At 53.1% G+C, this 15,909-nt stretch overlaps 1 protein-coding gene across 1 annotated transcript in view; it reads right to left on the minus strand.

Moving 5' to 3' along the window:
- The window catches only part of LRP4 (LDL receptor related protein 4), a 53,800-nt gene that overhangs the window by 31,866 nt on the left and 6,025 nt on the right, over positions 1 to 15,909 (minus strand). Inside the window, exons 2-13 of the mRNA XM_059068374.2 lie at positions 8,099 to 8,245; positions 6,833 to 6,949; positions 6,282 to 6,395; positions 5,796 to 5,912; positions 5,332 to 5,460; positions 4,970 to 5,089; positions 4,442 to 4,567; positions 3,695 to 3,820; positions 3,371 to 3,505; positions 2,899 to 3,024; positions 2,348 to 2,578; positions 1,309 to 1,465 (exon numbers count right to left, since the gene is read on the minus strand). Of these exons, the coding sequence (XP_058924357.1) occupies positions 1,309 to 1,465; positions 2,348 to 2,578; positions 2,899 to 3,024; positions 3,371 to 3,505; positions 3,695 to 3,820; positions 4,442 to 4,567; positions 4,970 to 5,089; positions 5,332 to 5,460; positions 5,796 to 5,912; positions 6,282 to 6,395; positions 6,833 to 6,949; positions 8,099 to 8,245 (1,645 nt within the window). The remainder of the gene's footprint in view (positions 1 to 1,308; positions 1,466 to 2,347; positions 2,579 to 2,898; positions 3,025 to 3,370; positions 3,506 to 3,694; positions 3,821 to 4,441; positions 4,568 to 4,969; positions 5,090 to 5,331; positions 5,461 to 5,795; positions 5,913 to 6,281; positions 6,396 to 6,832; positions 6,950 to 8,098; positions 8,246 to 15,909) is intronic.

Below are 15,909 nucleotides of genomic sequence, written 5' to 3' on the forward strand. Positions count from 1 at the left end.
CCACCGCCTTTTGTAATTTCACACGCGCGCGCGCACACACACACACACACACACACACACACACACACACACACACTGTGTTTCTAAAACAGCTGACCTGCAACTGTAGGATCTTAGAGGACACCCCCCTTGATTGACTGCACTTAAATTTTTTTTCTTAGTATTTATTCATTTGGCTGCGTGGGGTCTTCGTTGCGGCGCACGGGAGCCTTCGTCCTGGCACTCGTTCGGGCGCATGGGCTTCTCCCTAGTTGTGGTGTGCAGGTTTTCTCTTCTCCAGTGGTGGCGCACAGGCTCCAGGGCACATGGGCTCCAGAGCGCGTGGCCTCTGTAGTTTGTGGCACGTGGGCTCTCTAGTTGAGGCACGCAAGTTCAGTAGCTGTGGCGCGCGGGCTTGGCTGCCCCGCAGCACGTGGGATCTTAGTTCCTTGACCAGGGATCGAACCTGCGTCCCCTGCATTGGAAGGCGGATTCTTTACCACTGGACCACCAGGGAAGTCCTTGCATTTAATTTTTAAAAGCCAGAGGCTAAGAACTTCCACTTCAGGAGACCTTTCTTCTAATAATAAAATTATTAATTTTTATTTTATTTTTAAAGTAATGCCAGCTTCTTGCCATTCAACTTTGCCAGGTTTTTTTTAAATTTATTTTATTCTGATTTATTTATTTATTTGTATGTTTTTTGGTTGTGCCGGGTCTTAGTTGCGGCTCGCCAGCTCCTTTAGTTGTAGCACGTGCGCTTTTTTTTAGTTGCAGCCGGTGGGCTCCTTAGTTGTGGCAGGCAAACTCTTAGTTGCGGCACGCATGTGGGATCTAGTTGCCTGACCAGGGATGGAACCTGTGTCCCCTGCATTGGCAGGCACATTCTCAACCACTGCGCCACCAGGGAAGCCCCCTATTAATTTTTATTAATCAGCTCAACGCTATGAACGAGTAACAAAAATACTAAACATCTGCCACTTATATAATGTGTGTTATGCCATTTAAAATGCATCATCTCATTCGATCTTTAATCTTCACACAGCTGTGAGGTAGGTATATTTTTAGATCACCAGTTTAGAAATGAGTAAAATGGAGGCATAGAGAGATTAATTAGCCCAAGGCCATACAGCCAATTACGGAAGAGCTGTAAATCCAGGTGTGTCTGAGTGCACAGCCAAGGCTATTAACATCGCCCTGTGAGGATGCCCGCCCCCCACCCCACCCCCTACCAATAAAGTCTGGCCCAGGTGGCGGGGGTGGGGGTGGGGGGAACTGTCCCTGGAGGTTGCATGCGGAACCTGGGAGCTTGAGCCACAGCTCACTCACCCCTCCATGGGGTGCAAGGCAATGGCCCTGGGCTTCTCAAGGTTCTGCCACAGCAGCACCTTCCGGTGAGCCCCGTCCAGGTTAGCCACCTCAATCCTTGATGTCCCCGAGTCGGTCCAGTAGAGTTTGTCATGCACCCAATCCACAGCCAGGCCCCCTGGTGGAAAGAGGCCATGGGAAAATGTCAGGGGTTCAGCGCAGGCTCCTCTGTGCCATAGAAACAAGGGCAGCTCTTACACGAAGCCGTTTCTTGGGCCAGGTACTCTTCTAACCACGTTACACACACTGACTCATTGAATCATCACAACAGCTGTGTGAGCTGGGTACTACAATCCCCGTGAAGGTGAGGATATTGAGGCACAAAGAAGTCAAGTAACTGTCCAAGGTCACGCATTTCCTCCTCGCAGCCAATCACATCCCGCTTCACGAATCCGGGCTCCCTGACCCGCACCCAGGGTCCCCGACTGCACTGGCCCAGGGGTTTACAAACTGAGGCTCAGGGGTTCGCAGAGGAACCTCAGAGTTCCACAAGCATTTGAGTCAAATGTGCTCACTACCAAATTCTAACCCACTTCCCTTGCTTGTAGAATGGCCTGGGATTGCAAAGTGAGCTACTGTTTTTCTAATCTGCAAACATTTGGATATATTTACCTGGGTTGATCAGAATATTCCTAATACTAAGCAATCAAAACAAAAGTCAGAATTTAATTGGATGCAAGACCGATGGAGAATTGTAACGGTCAGCCACAAATCTCTGATTTCAGATGGTCACATTCATCAAAAATGGTCAAAAGTAATGGTCTCATTACTCTCGCTGACTGGGCTCATGTTTGCTTTACAACCAGCAAATGTTATAAACCTGAACCTATAAAATGAACGTAGACTAACGAATGTTTTCCATATTAGAGTTCCATCCAAGATTTCACTGCGAGGAGAAGATGTTCCGCTGCCTAAGGCTGGTAGCCACTCGCCTGTTCCTTCCTCGATGGCTCTGCACGTGGTGTGGCCCTGCCCCTCCCCATGGGGCCTGGTTCCCTACCTGGGCTCTCGAGCCCCGTAGACACAACCTCTTCCACATTGCTGCCATTGAGGTTGGCGCGGAGGATCCGGTCCAGGGTGACGTCGGACCAGAAGACCAGCTCACGCCGGTGGTGGAAGTCGAGGGCGATGGCGTTCTCCAGGTTGTTGAGCAGCAGTGTGTACTCAGAGCGGTGCGGCAGCACCTGCCGGATGTCGATGCGGTTGGCGAACAGTAGCACAGGCTCCGGCCCTGGGACGTGGCATAGAAATGGGGCCCCCGCCGGGCTCCAGAGCTGCCCCTGGCAACCATCAGCGTGCACCCCCAGCTCCAGGGGGGCCCCTAGCCCGCTAGGGCACGTCCCAACCTGTTAGCATCAGTGCTAGAAGGGTGGGAGCCTGCAAAGTACACATCCCACCCCAGCGGGGTTTTGCTTGGGGCTCAGGATGCAATTCATAGCTCCATTTTACTGCGATGGAAACGGCTAACTCTCGGCAAACGTCCAAGCACCGGAGCACCTGGCTGCCAGGCTCAGTCCTCTACCCACCCAGCCAAATGCCAACACCCCTTACCCAGAGCCTTGCAGCTGCGCCGGTCAGGCCGGAGTTCGTAGCCTGCTTCGCACCAGCACTGGAAAGCCCCCTCGCTGTTGGTGCAGCCCTGGCTACAGTACCCCTCCTCGGCACATTCATTCACGTCTGTGAGGACGGAAGGTGGTCAGGAGATCTCTGTTCTGCCATCCTCCCACCCCAACTGCCCAGCCGCTGAGCTGCGTCCCTGCCCACACACCCATCTGCTTTCCAGGCCTAGTGGGAAGACCGCATAACAAGTGGTCAAGGGCTTCGAGTTCACTCCGAGCTGGGCCGGAATCCCAGCTCTGCTAACTCACCTCTCTGAGCTTCCGTTCCCCCTCCTTTGAAATGCGAGGGGTAAGAATCCCTCCCTCCCAGGGCTATCGCGATCATATGAGGTTACGCCCATCAAATGGCTGACCCGTCGGAAACACAGCTCCCTGGCCCCGCTCCCGCCCGGGCCCCAGCTCACCCTGGCACGTGTGTCCGTCCTCGATGAGCCGGTAGCCTGTGTGGCAGGTACACTGCACTGCCCCCCGCACCATCTGGCACTTCTGGGTGCAGCCACCATTGTTAACGTTGCAGTTCTCCTCACCCGTCCGGGGCCCTGTGCCAGGCAAGCCAGAGATGGGAGTTGAGCCCAGAAGCCTCCCCCAGACAGCCAACTTGGCATTCCACTTGGACCACGAAGAACAGCTCCTGAGGCTGCAAGAGTCACTGGGGAGGCTTCTCTTTGAAGCGTATGGGTGGGGCTCGGCCACAAGCCACAGGTGGGCGCGCCCGGGGGCACACTCACGGCAGCTCTGCTGTGGGCTTTCGTCACTGCTGTCCCCACAGTCGTTGACCCCATTGCACAGCTTCCTCTGCCCGATGCAGCGCCCATTCCAACACAGGAACTGGTCCGAGGCGCAGTGGGGGCTTCCTGGAGAGGGAGGGGGGGAAAATGGGGAGGGAGGGAGGGAGACCCAGGTCACACCAGGGCAGGGCTTGGGTCAGCAAAAGGATGGGAGCCTGTCATTTTCTAGGGTGAGCTGGAGACGGATGAGACTCAAGGTGGGAGGGTCGGGGTCCAAGGCAGGAAACAGCTCAGACAGGGCCGGCTGCACGTCTGCATGCGTTTTCTCCCCAGGACACCGCAGTGGGATCGGTGAGGGGTGTGGGACAGAACGAGAGAGCACACCCGCGCGTCCGACACCGGTGTGGCTAGGGGAGGGGGCGTGGGGGCCGTCAGCCAGAGAGCGGCCCTTGCTCACGAGGCCAGAGCACCAGGCACCGGCCATGTGTGAGTTAGAATGTGAGAGGCCGTTGAAACCCCCAGCCCCGATACTGTGTTCCAGGCCGTGAGGCTGCAGGTCAACAGATGCACCTGGATTTGACGCTGGTAACTGAGAAGAGCAGGAAAAATCCAGGCCGTGGGCAAGATCTGACGGAAGCATCACCTTGGCCCAACTGCAAAGGCAGCAGTAACCCCCTCTTCCCACCCCAATCCTCCAACCCGCCTACGGGTTAACGGGCCTGGGGTACCACCCCCGGGAGACTCCACCTGTGTTCTCACAGTTCTCTTCATCGCTGTTGTCCGCACAGTCGTCCTCCCCGTCACAACGCCAGGACAGACGGACACAGCGGCCCGACCGACAGCGGAACTGTTCCGCCGTACATATCGAGGTGGCTGGGCAAAGCAAAGGTCTCATGAAAGCCGGGCCCCACTTCAGCCCAAAGCACCACCCTGCCACCCCCAAATGCGCTTTATGCCAGCACCCACGCCACTCTTCGTGACACCAGCGCCACAGCTGGTCTATATGGCATCTCTGTGGGAACTGGAAAAAGGTGCCTTTTCCTCAAGACACTTGACTGCCATCTGCTGGAAAACTGCCACGGTGACGGTATAAACCCATAGAATTATGGAAGATATGTCTACTGCGGGACTGGCATCCCTTGCACCTGGCACCTCTGGGCCGTGCCCCGCCTACACGACTGTACGTGGTGGTCCTGTCCTAACTGTCTTCAAGCTTCACCGGTGGTGGCCTCTCTCTGCTTCCGGCCCAGCCCTTTGGCACCGCCCCCCACTCACTGCAGTTGCGCTCGTCCGATTGGTCATCGCAGTCCGCGTCGCCATCACAGCGCCAGCCTGCGTTTATGCACAGGCCACTGTCACACATGAACTCCCCAGAGCGGCAGGGCTGGTGGGAGGCTGCGGAAACACGATAGGCTTCTGTCTCTGGCTAGCCCCTGCACCCGGTGTCCCACGGCAGACCAGAAAGCCCCAGCCCCCAGCCCCCAGGCTCTTCTATCTTTGCTCAGTAGTAGGGACCAGGGAATCCAAAAGCTTGTCCCCCTGAGCTCCTGACCCAGGTGGCACCTGTGCCTTGCCACCCCAGGAGTTCCTCCCAGCCTGGCCTCCCCTCCCCCGCCCAGCCGGGCCGGAGCACTCACAGCAGTCAGACTCGTCTGACCAGTCTCCGCAGTCATCATCGCCATCGCAGTGGTAGATGTCGAGGATGCAGCGGCCGTAGGCACACTGGAACTCCTCCAGGTTGCAGGGGGGCACTGGCACGGCTGAGGCTGGAAGGAGGGCAGGGGCGGGGAGGGGAAGACACTCAGTCCTGGACAGGGGAGAGGGGCCCTGACTCCTCAAAGGAGCAAGATGCTCAGACAAAGAAACCAGGTTTCATGTGGGACGGCCCTCAGAGACTCCCATATTCTGGTGGACCCAAGGGAGACCTCCCTTCCCACCTGGGGAACCTGTTCCCTCCCTGGCTCAACCCAGGAGGAGCCGCTTCTTAAGAACCCACCCTCCTTGCCCACTGTTCACGCACTCCTCAGCCTGGCCCTCAGCCCGTGGGATGGAGCTCTCTGCCCCATCCCAGCCCAGGAGCCTGAGTTCTGGGGCCACTCACGACAGCTCTCCTCGTCAGAGCCGTCTTTGCAGTCAGCGTCACCGTCGCAGTACCAGTGCTCGGCGATGCAGCTTCCATCACTGCAGCGGAATTCCTTGTCGGAGCACTTGCGCATGTCTGGGGGGGACGCAACGGGACACTAGTCCTGCAGGAGCCCACCTGGCAACCCTCCTGCAAGCCTCCCTGACTCCCATCCTCACTGCCCCTGGGAGTCTGACCCAGGCCCTGCAAGACACCACAGATTCGGTGCAGACTCCCGCGGGCAAAGCCGAAGCCCTGGAGAGACTGGGCCTCGGGCTCCTATTCTGTGGTTCCTGGGGCGTCCGGCTGCTCTGCCCCCGCCCCCCCCCGCCCCCCGCTCTCCTCCAGCTGCTCCAGGCGCCTGCGCAGTTCAAGGTCCGGGCGGTGCTGGCGCCCCCGCTGCCCTTTCCCCCCGTGGCCGTGCCGCCCACCAGCCGACCCCTGCCTCCCCGGAGCACCGCTCACCGCACTGCTCGTCGCTGTTGTCACCACAGTCGTTGTCACCGTCGCAGTGCCACAGGCTCCGGATGCAGTAGCCGTTCTGGCAGGGGAACTCGTCTTCCTCACACTCCCGCGGGGCTGTGGGCACAGAGCGGTCAGGCTGCTACAGGCAGTGGGGCCAGCGCCTGGGAGCCGGGCGGAGCAGCCGAGCAGCTCTGATGCTTCCCAAGGGAGCCCAGGGGGTGGCCGTCTCCGGGGGCTTATCTGACCAAGAGAAGAGGTGGAAAGGACAAGAGCCAAAGACCACGGGCTGGGGCACCATTTTCTTTCTTTTTTTTTTTTAAAGTCTTTATTGAATTTGTTACAATACCGCTTCTGTTTTATGTTTTGGTTTTTTGGCCGCGAGGCATGGGGGATCTTAGCTCCCCGACCAGGGATTGAACCTGTACCCCCTGCATCGGAAGGCCAAGTATCTACCCTGGACTGCAGGGGAGGTCCCTGCGGCATCATTCTCTGATGGAAAATTGTTTCCCAGCAGAAGCTGATGGCACCTGCCCAGCCCGGCCGGCACTCACGACAGTCCTGCTCGTCTGAGTCGTCTTCACAATCGTTGTCCCCGTCGCACACCCAGGAGCGGCGGATGCACTTGCCGTTGTCACAGTGAAAGTCAAGAGGGGAGCAGGTGGGGAGCACTGAGTCCCGGCAAAAGAAGGGAAACGAGCGTCAGTCCGGTGCACTCACTCAGGCAGGCTCAACCGGGCCAGAAATCCTTTGCTAACTCCCAGTCTGAATTACAGTCCTTCCTCACAGACTCCTACGCCTGCCCCCGGCTGATGGAGAACCAAGCAGAAACAGCAGTTAAGAAGCCAGAGTTTTCTCAGGGAGTGGTGGTCAGGGATTCAGAAGGCAGAAGAGCCCAAGGAGCTTAAAACCACTAGGAGAGCAGTCAAGGAAAACATGAAAAGACAAACAAAAGTCTTTTTCCCCATTTCCTCTAAATTAAATGATCATTGACACACCTGGGCTCAATTTCAAGTTCGAGAACTCATCACTTATCACATAAGCCAGTTAACCTCTCTGAGCTACAGGTTCTTTGACTGTACAGTGGGGATAATTATAATTGACTCAGAGAGGTCTTTTGAGACCTCCAAAGTGCTACATGAAGGTGAGCTATTTACCATCATCACAATTAGCTACACTGGTTAGGGTTAATAAGGTCCAGGTTGTAGCTTCACTCTTACGAGACCAATTAGCCTCCCTCAGATATAGGTGCTGCAGGGCGGAGACTGCACCCCTGAATCCAGACAAGTAACGGGCTCAGGAGTAATATTACTACATATCCAAGACAGGAAACCCTAGCCTGTTGTGCATGTTACTACACTAGGGGAAAGGGGAGATTTAATGAGAATATGTGATTTCTTACAAAGTGTATGTTATTTGAAAAGGTGTGATTACACAGAATACCAACATTAAGAAACACTCGGCATCCACGTACAGTATGCACATTTTAAAATGCACAAATATGCAATACAGATACACGTATTCACATAAATACAGAGTGATCTATTTAATTAAAGAGACCACCTGTAATTTCAAATGTTTTCCGCTGTACCTGTTTCAAAGTTTGTTTTAGTGGCCATACGTGCATGGGAGTATGGGAAATACGGGAGGGTTGAAGCCATATCTATCGTGAAGAAACCACCCATCCGTTAATATCTGTCACCCTGGAGAGAGTCCAACTCTGAGTCGGACACGGCGGACGCACAGAACACGCCAGCACACCTGTCCTCGCTCCCTCACACCTTCTACTACTTCCCAGCGCCCCGTGGGCAGGTTCTTACTGCATCCGTCCTCGTCGCTGTGGTCCCCGCAATCGTTGTCTCCATCACACTGCCACTGGGCGGGGATGCACGTACACTCGCCGAGGGCGCTCACTGCGCACGCGAAGTGGCTCCGACCACAGGCACACTCGGGGCTGCTGGCTAGGCCTGGGCAGACGGAAGAGGAACCAGTGAGGGCTCAGTTCCCACCCAGCCAAAGCCCATTCCAGGGGGGCAAAGGCGGAGGAGCCAAGTCTAGGAGCACCGTCACCCAGGAGACCACAGTGATGCTGCAGGGAGGTGTGGACCACGTCACCGTGCCTTCCCCCTCCTCTGAGGCACAAATGGTCAAGAAGGTGCCCTCTGACTCTGGGCTCACAAACAGTCCAGTATCCCCTCTGTGACAGGGTTTTTTTCCGGCACACCCCACCCCCCCAAAGGCCCAGCGACAAATGATGCCACCTAGAGGGCTGGCGGTCTTGAGGAAGGGGAGCCGGGGACAGCATGGGCCATGCAGAAAGGTCTCCATATCCTTCCCTCCAAAACTAGGTGGCGTTGTGGATGCTTTTGTCTCTATACGGGCCCAGGACATCGGCCAGGAAGAACAAGAAATGAGAGTGGAATTAAAACGCTGGAGCCCCTTTAGGGATAAGAAATCACACGAGGGAGCAGGGAGCAGCAGCCGCTGCTGTGAGTCCCCGAGTCAGAACTCTCTTTAAGGAGGGGGACCGGGAGAAGCAGGACTGGGAAGCTAGGCTGCCTCGGGGCAGAGCGACTGGGCCCAGTCAGGGCCTCCGGTCTGTGGGACTGGCCAGAGCCTGGAGGAAGGATGGCAGAAGCAGCCCCTCCCGCAGCCTCCGCAGCACGCGGCTGGGCTTCCCTCTTGAGCATCCAGCTATCTGCCTGGCCAAGTCCCATGACCGGCTGCTGCGCCCCCTCCCCAGCACGCCCAGCAGGATGCCCTGGGATGGCGTGTGAATGGCTCGGTGCCCCCGCTCCAGCGTCAGCTGGAACAAAGGGTTCTGCCAGGGTCACTCTCCCCCCTCCCAGCATTCATCTAACCCGCTGGGCTGCTGCAGCTGGGAAAGAAGGGGGTCACCTCTCCCTTGCTCATCTCCTCCGCTTGCTTTCTTCTCCCTTTCCTCCCCTCAGCTGGGCCCTGCCCTCAGGCTGGGCTGGAACAGGGAAGGAGTCAGCTCGCGAACGGCCACCCCGCTTCCTTTCCTATTTACAGGGCCCAGCTTCTCTCTCGGCCCATCTCCCTGACTGCATCCTCACCTTGCGTTATACTACTCGAGCCAGCTTAGGGTTTAGGGCCCAGAATGAAAGGGTGGACTGTTATTCCCACCAAAAGCAAAGGGGGAGCCCTAGACCCCTCCCTCTCCACTTCAACCCCGAGGATAAGTGTAAGCATAAAGCAAGGGTCCCTAACCTTAAAACGGGTGGGAGGGATGGCCAGCCTGTGGGATCTGTGAACCCCTGAAACTACAGGCAAAGTGTACATTTCTGGAGTGAAGGACCACAGCGTTCACCCAGTCTTCAAATGAGGCCTTGCCCTCCCCCTTCACATGCTAAGGGAATCGGGTGCCCTAGAAAAGATGCAGGATTTCCTGCAGAAGCCACGGGAATCCATCTGAAAGGAGCAGCATCTCTATACCTCATAGGAAGGCCCTACTCCAAGGCCAGCACTCCCGTCTCTCCAGATCTCTCTGCAAGTACAGGACAGAGGATCCTTCCCAGGGAAGCACTGAAGACCCAGCCCCATCCTCTTGGGCTTGTTCTGAGAGCACTGAGAAGGGATGAGGGCTTTTTGCACTCAGACCCTGGGCACCAGAGCCTGAGGAACTTTGTGTGAGTTTGACCAGCTCATCACAGCTATCGGCACTGCTTTAGGGAACTCTGGCCGGGAGGCAAGAGCAATGACTAAGTATTCCAGAAGACTCCATGCCATGGGGCTCGCCACCAACACGCGGACCTCTGTCTCGGGGAAGAACGGTGAAGAGGAAGAATAAGGCTAAGAATAAAGCTAAAATTCATCCCAGTGAGGGATGATTTTTCTCCTTCATTGAAGACTGGCCTCAGCTGAAGATTGGGGGGCACTTGGCAATGCATGAGGACACTTTCGGTTGTGATTGGTGGTACCGGAAGCATCTAGAGGATAAAGGCCACAGATGCTGCTTAATATCCTACAATGTACAGGACAGGCGCCCACAACCAAGAAGCTTTCCAGCCTAAAATGTCAATGGAGGTTGAGAAATGCCGCTAGCCACGCACAGCAGGGAGCGGGGCCACACCAAGGAGGAGATCAGGGTGAGGGGGTGACAAGAAGGGAGAGGAAGAGGGGGCACTGGACCTGGAGCGGACAGAGCTGGGTCCCGCTGACCAGCTGTGCCCCCTCGTACGAATCCCGTAGCCCCTTAGCCTGTTTCCTCGTGTGTAAAAAAAAAAAGCCACAAGGGTTGGACATGAAGATAAATGTGAAAGAGGTTAACCTCCTGCCTAGGAACACCAAGGATGCTCCACACATGCATGCTGGGAGTGTGCGGACATGAGGGTTAGGGGGCTAGACGTTTCTGAAGGGCCTTGATTTTAAGAACCTAAGTGGAGATCAAGGACAGAAGCATTTTAGGCTGCATGCAAGTCAAAAGGAATCCAGAAGGTAAAAGAGGAGGCTTCGGGGTTTTTTTTAGCCTCCCCCTGCCCCCCTTTTGGCTGAGTGATAGCAGAAGTCCTGAGTTTCCCCTGCAGACTTCAGGAACAAAGCATTCCATCCAGTGGGCATCAAGTTAGTTGCTGAAGTGTCACGACTTCCTGCATGTCAGAGCAACATCTGAAGGTCAGGCAGCCGGCGACAGGCAAACTCTTGGCTTCGGTGTTCATACAGTAAACAGACACATTATACTCCAAACCCCAGCTCTTCTGGACAACTGCTGCCCCTCTGGGATCCTGGGAGGTGGAATTCTGCCTTTTCACTCAAGTCCTGGCTGTGATCATAAAGGACAGCTTTTAACCCTTTTTAACTAAAAGAATGGTGAGTGAGAAAGGATACAAATGACTGCGGGTGGCAAAACGCGGTCTTCATTTTAAGAAGCGTTCAGTTAGAACTCTCAGCTGTGTTTCTGGCCTTGAAAGCTATTTGCCAGCCACACTGCAAGCTACCGGGGCCTCAGAGGGCGTGGAAACTTCAACCTAATGCAATTCAACATGGAAAAGATCTCCTCCCACAGTGTTCACTATCCCTGATCATCAAGTTATCCAGCTTTTAGGATACATGGTAATGTGCTCGTAGGGCCTTACTGGGAGGTTAACCAAAATCTCAGCCATCTGACCACTTTCTCACTGCTTTCTTCGGAAGGGAAGCAGGGAAACGCCCATCTGCTTACACTACCAGACACAGTGTAATATGTGAGAGAGCCCCGATTCTTGAGTCAGAGAAGCTGGAGTTCAAGTCCTGGTTCTACACTAACTCTACAACTTTGAGCAAGTTAGTTAATGCCTCTGGGTCTCAGTTTCCTCATCCATAAAATGGGAATAACAACAGTTCTACCACAAAGGGATTTGTAAAGATTAAGTTAAATAATCCATGTAGACTGCTTAGCGCAGGGCTGGCACACAGCAAAAGCTTCATAAAAATACGGCCATCATTTACTGAGTACTTACCATGTGCCCTCCAAATACTTCTCTAAGTGCTTTTCTTATGCCACATCATTGAATGCTCTCAACAACCCCGGGAAGTGGCACTGTTATTATTATCACCACCTTACAGTTGAGGACACTGAAACACGGGGAGGGGAAGTCTGCTGACAGGTCACACAGATACTAAGGGTTGGAGCGAGCGTTCACACACACGCAGGTCAATTCCAGACCCTCTGCTCTTAATCTCTTCGTGAATACTGTCTCCTAATAAGTGGTATTGCCATCATGAGAATTTCCAATACCCTGAGATCAAAAAAGGGGATTTATAACACTGGGATTTTGGGGGTCCTTCTTTCTGCATTCTGGATTGGCAAATGTGCAGTGAGTTTATGGATCTCGAGCAGTGACCTCTCCTTCTGGCTACTGCTGAGGCTAAAGACCAATTTCCCTTGCCCTAAGGTAAAGCAGTGAAGCAAGGAGAGTATGGAACCCTAGTCCTTTGAAAGAGTGCCTCGGTACTGTGTTGGTCCAGAAAAGGGCAGGGTTTTAGACGACAAATGATTATGTTTTGCAGTTTTTCTTGACAGTTTGCAAGCTACTTCTGCATACACACTTGCGTTCTCATTTAATCATGACTACCCATTTAATTGGTAAGATCACCTACTTTGGCCAAGGTCTTGGGGTGAGTAGGAGAGCCGGGATGGCAGCCCCATTCGGACTCTTAGACCAATATTCTTCTCTTAATATGATCTCAGAATCTGGACTTTCAATAAAGCTTCCCCAGGATGCACACTCAAGTTAGAGAGGCACTGCTGGGAATTCCCTGGCTGTCCAACGGTTAGGACTCTGCGCTCTCACTGCCGAGGGCCCTGGTCAGGGAACCAAGATCCTGCAAGTCACAAGGCACAGGCAAAAAAAAAAAAAGAGAGAGAGGCACTGCTCCCGACCACCCCACAGAAAGCTCAGCTCATGGTGGCCCACACCTGTCACTTGGAGGCCCACGGTGTACAGTGACTATACACAGCTACAGAGCAGCTTTTCCAAGCTGCACCAGAAATGAGAAGATTTAAGGGGTGTTCTGTGAGTGTTGGGATATGACAGCTACCCCAACGTGGAAGGGGTTACAATGGGAAAGGGAGGAATCATCACTCATATAAGTGAAGGATTTTTTTTTTCATAACATACCAAAGCTCTCTTCTCTTCTCCTAACAACTGGCAGCAACAGTGAAGATATAAACCTTATATAATGAGGATAAGTTATCTGGAATGACTCTGAACTACATCCAGGCCAATCAAGGGACCAATCCACTGATTTCAGCTCCTTGGGCAGCTTACTCAGTAAGCGTCTCTCACTGAAAGGGAAGCCCATGCAGCGAGACGAGGCTGACATAACTGAAAGGGGTGGCGGCCAAAAGCCACATGGAAATGGATCTAGTCTCACCCAAGAGATACCTGCAGTCTGGAGAGACTCGCGTAGCTATACAGCCACTGTTTGAGAGGACAGAGCTTGCACAGAAAACACTGGAACCAATACCAAACAAGGTAAATGGCTGGCGGTAGAAGGAGGCCAGGACATGAACCCTTTCCTGATGCTGCCCCACCTGGACCCACAAAGCCCCAGCTGAATTGAAAGCCCCTGCTGTGTGCCCCAGAGGTCCTTGGTGTCTCCTCTTTTGGTAGCATTTAGCTCACTGTGGGACCATTGTTCACTTACTAGACCGAGGCTTCTGCCTCTTGATGGCTGGAATTGTATGATATAGAGCTTTGTATTTGTATTCAGTGCACAGTTCAGTGATTGGTATGTAGTGATGATCACTATAAGTTTGTAAAATGAATGAATGACACATTCCATTAGACTCTTGTGACAGTTGGGAGTCCTAGGAAAAGAGAAGCCCAGAATACGAGAAATAAAAGTGGTGATTTCCTACCTACCCTATACTCAAGAAAACAGGAATCTTCTTTGTAAGGTGGCTTCCTAGTTCTATCCAGCTTAAGTTCACTCCTTTCTCCAACAAGAGTTCCTTTCCCTGGCTGTATTACCAAGCTGTGATACTGACATGCCGTGACTCTCCTTATTTCTGTCCCTAGATCCCTAGAGGCCAGCCTTACCTGGTTTGAAAACCTATCCGATGAAGTCTTCTCCAAGTGCGCCCTCTCAAAAGTGATACCATAAGACACATGGTTATGGGTCCCAACAAGGTCAGCCTTCTCTTGCCACTTTTAAACACAGAAAAGAAGTCCTTAATGGTCAGCTTCCAAAGTTATGAGGCAGAAGAGCACGGTGTTAAGAACATGGAAACAGGGGCTTCCCTGGTGGCGCAGTGGTTGAGAGTCCGCCTGCCGATGCAGGGGACGCGGGTTCGTGCCCCGGTCCGGGAAGATCCCACGTGCCGCGGGGCTGCTGGGCCCGTGAGCCGTGGCCGCTGAGCCTGCGCGTCCGGAGCCTGTGCTCCGCAACGGGAGAGGCCACAACAGTGAGAGGCCCGCGTACCGCAAAAAAAAAGAACAGAGAAACAAAACTAAGCTAATTCCTGGCCATCGGACCAGGTATAATCTCTTTATACCTTAGTTTTTCATCTGGAAAATTGGGATAATAAGAGTCCCTACCTCCCATGGATGTTATGAGAATTGGATTACTTAATTCATAAAAAGCCCTTAGCATAATGCCTGGCACGTACTAAGCTCTTGATAAATGGTAGCACCTACTATTGCTATTATAGAATTTGACTCACCCAGACTGTCCTATCCATCCACCCCATGATTAAGCCCTAATATTTCAGGGCTTGAGATGTCTAAAAATCCAACTGTGTGCCAAGCGGCAGTGCTGTTCCCATGGGTTAGGTTGGTGGCATGAGTGACCACAGGAAGAGGTGGGAGAGAGTCTTGTGGCAAGAGTCCTGCTTTACTGCCCTTGTCTGGGGGAGCTTGAAGTACATGGTATCCTTTTTTTTTTTTTTTTTTTTTTCAGTACGCGGGCCTCTCACTGTTGTGGCCTCTCCCGTTGCGGAGCACAGGCTCCGGACGCACAGGCCTAGTGGCCATGGCTCACGGGCTTAGTCGCTCCGCGGCATGTGGGATCTTCCCGGACCAGGGCACGAACCCGTGTCTCCTGCATCGGCAGGCGGATTCTCAACCACTGCGCCACCAGGGAAGCCCCATGGTATCCTTTATCCTTACCTAATTTATCATCAACCAATTCCTAGGAGGCAAATATAGAAAAGAGCATTTAGAACCTAAATTGCAGAGCAATTCAGAAATGGATTAGTTTCCTTTTTTGTGAATTGGGGGTAATAATAGTACCTATTTCATAAGGTTGCTGGGGGGTTTAAATGAAATAGTGCATATAAAGTAGCTATTACACATAATACATAAGCAGCTATTATTTTTGTTATTGTTGTTATTAACCCCATCAGCTTCATCTGTGTCCTCTCTCTCAACCCAGTCATGTAGCTGCATCGCCATACAGGCTTCTTACCCTGCCTAGAAGCTTAGTCAACAGATTTCGCAAATCCAACAGGACTGAATGTGGCTGTGCTCTCTGAGGGGCTGCTTCGAAGTACTGCTTTCCTCACCCCTTACATCTCAAAACCCAAGGTCCACAGAGTAACATGTGGTTTCAGGGAGCAACCAACCTTCTGGGAGCTTTTTAAAGCCTCCCTCCATCAAGAAGCACCTGAAAGGTCATTCTTTATGCATTGGGATTCCCTGAGAAGATGAAGACTGAAAACACAGAGGAGAGGGCAATCTAAGATAAAATACAGACAATCCCGACCAAGACATTCTGGTACAGCTTAGATACAAAAGATTCTATTCTAAGAGGCAGTATGGATTAGAGAGTTAACAGCTTAGGCTCTGGGTTCAAATCCTAGGTCAGTTACTCACTAGCTGTGTGACAGCAAATGGCCTAAGCCTTAGTTTCCCATCTGCAAGACAGGAATCTAACACAATCTACCTTATAAGGATATGGTGAGGAGTAAATGTGATAAAACACGCTAACACTTTGAGTGCCAGCAATACAGCAGAAGATTCACAAATGTTAAATGCCCCAGAAATACATTTGTGATTTTTAGACCACATGTCCCCAGCTTGTTGGGCAAAAATGGTCACCAGAGGTCACTCCCAGAGGAGCAGAAATTCTCATTTCGGGGAGGTATATTTTAAAGTCATTCACTTTTACTGCTTCTCTGAACCTGTGG

This window comes from Kogia breviceps, chromosome 7, assembly GCF_026419965.1.
Source record: "Kogia breviceps isolate mKogBre1 chromosome 7, mKogBre1 haplotype 1, whole genome shotgun sequence".
NCBI lineage: Eukaryota > Metazoa > Chordata > Mammalia > Artiodactyla > Physeteridae > Kogia > Kogia breviceps.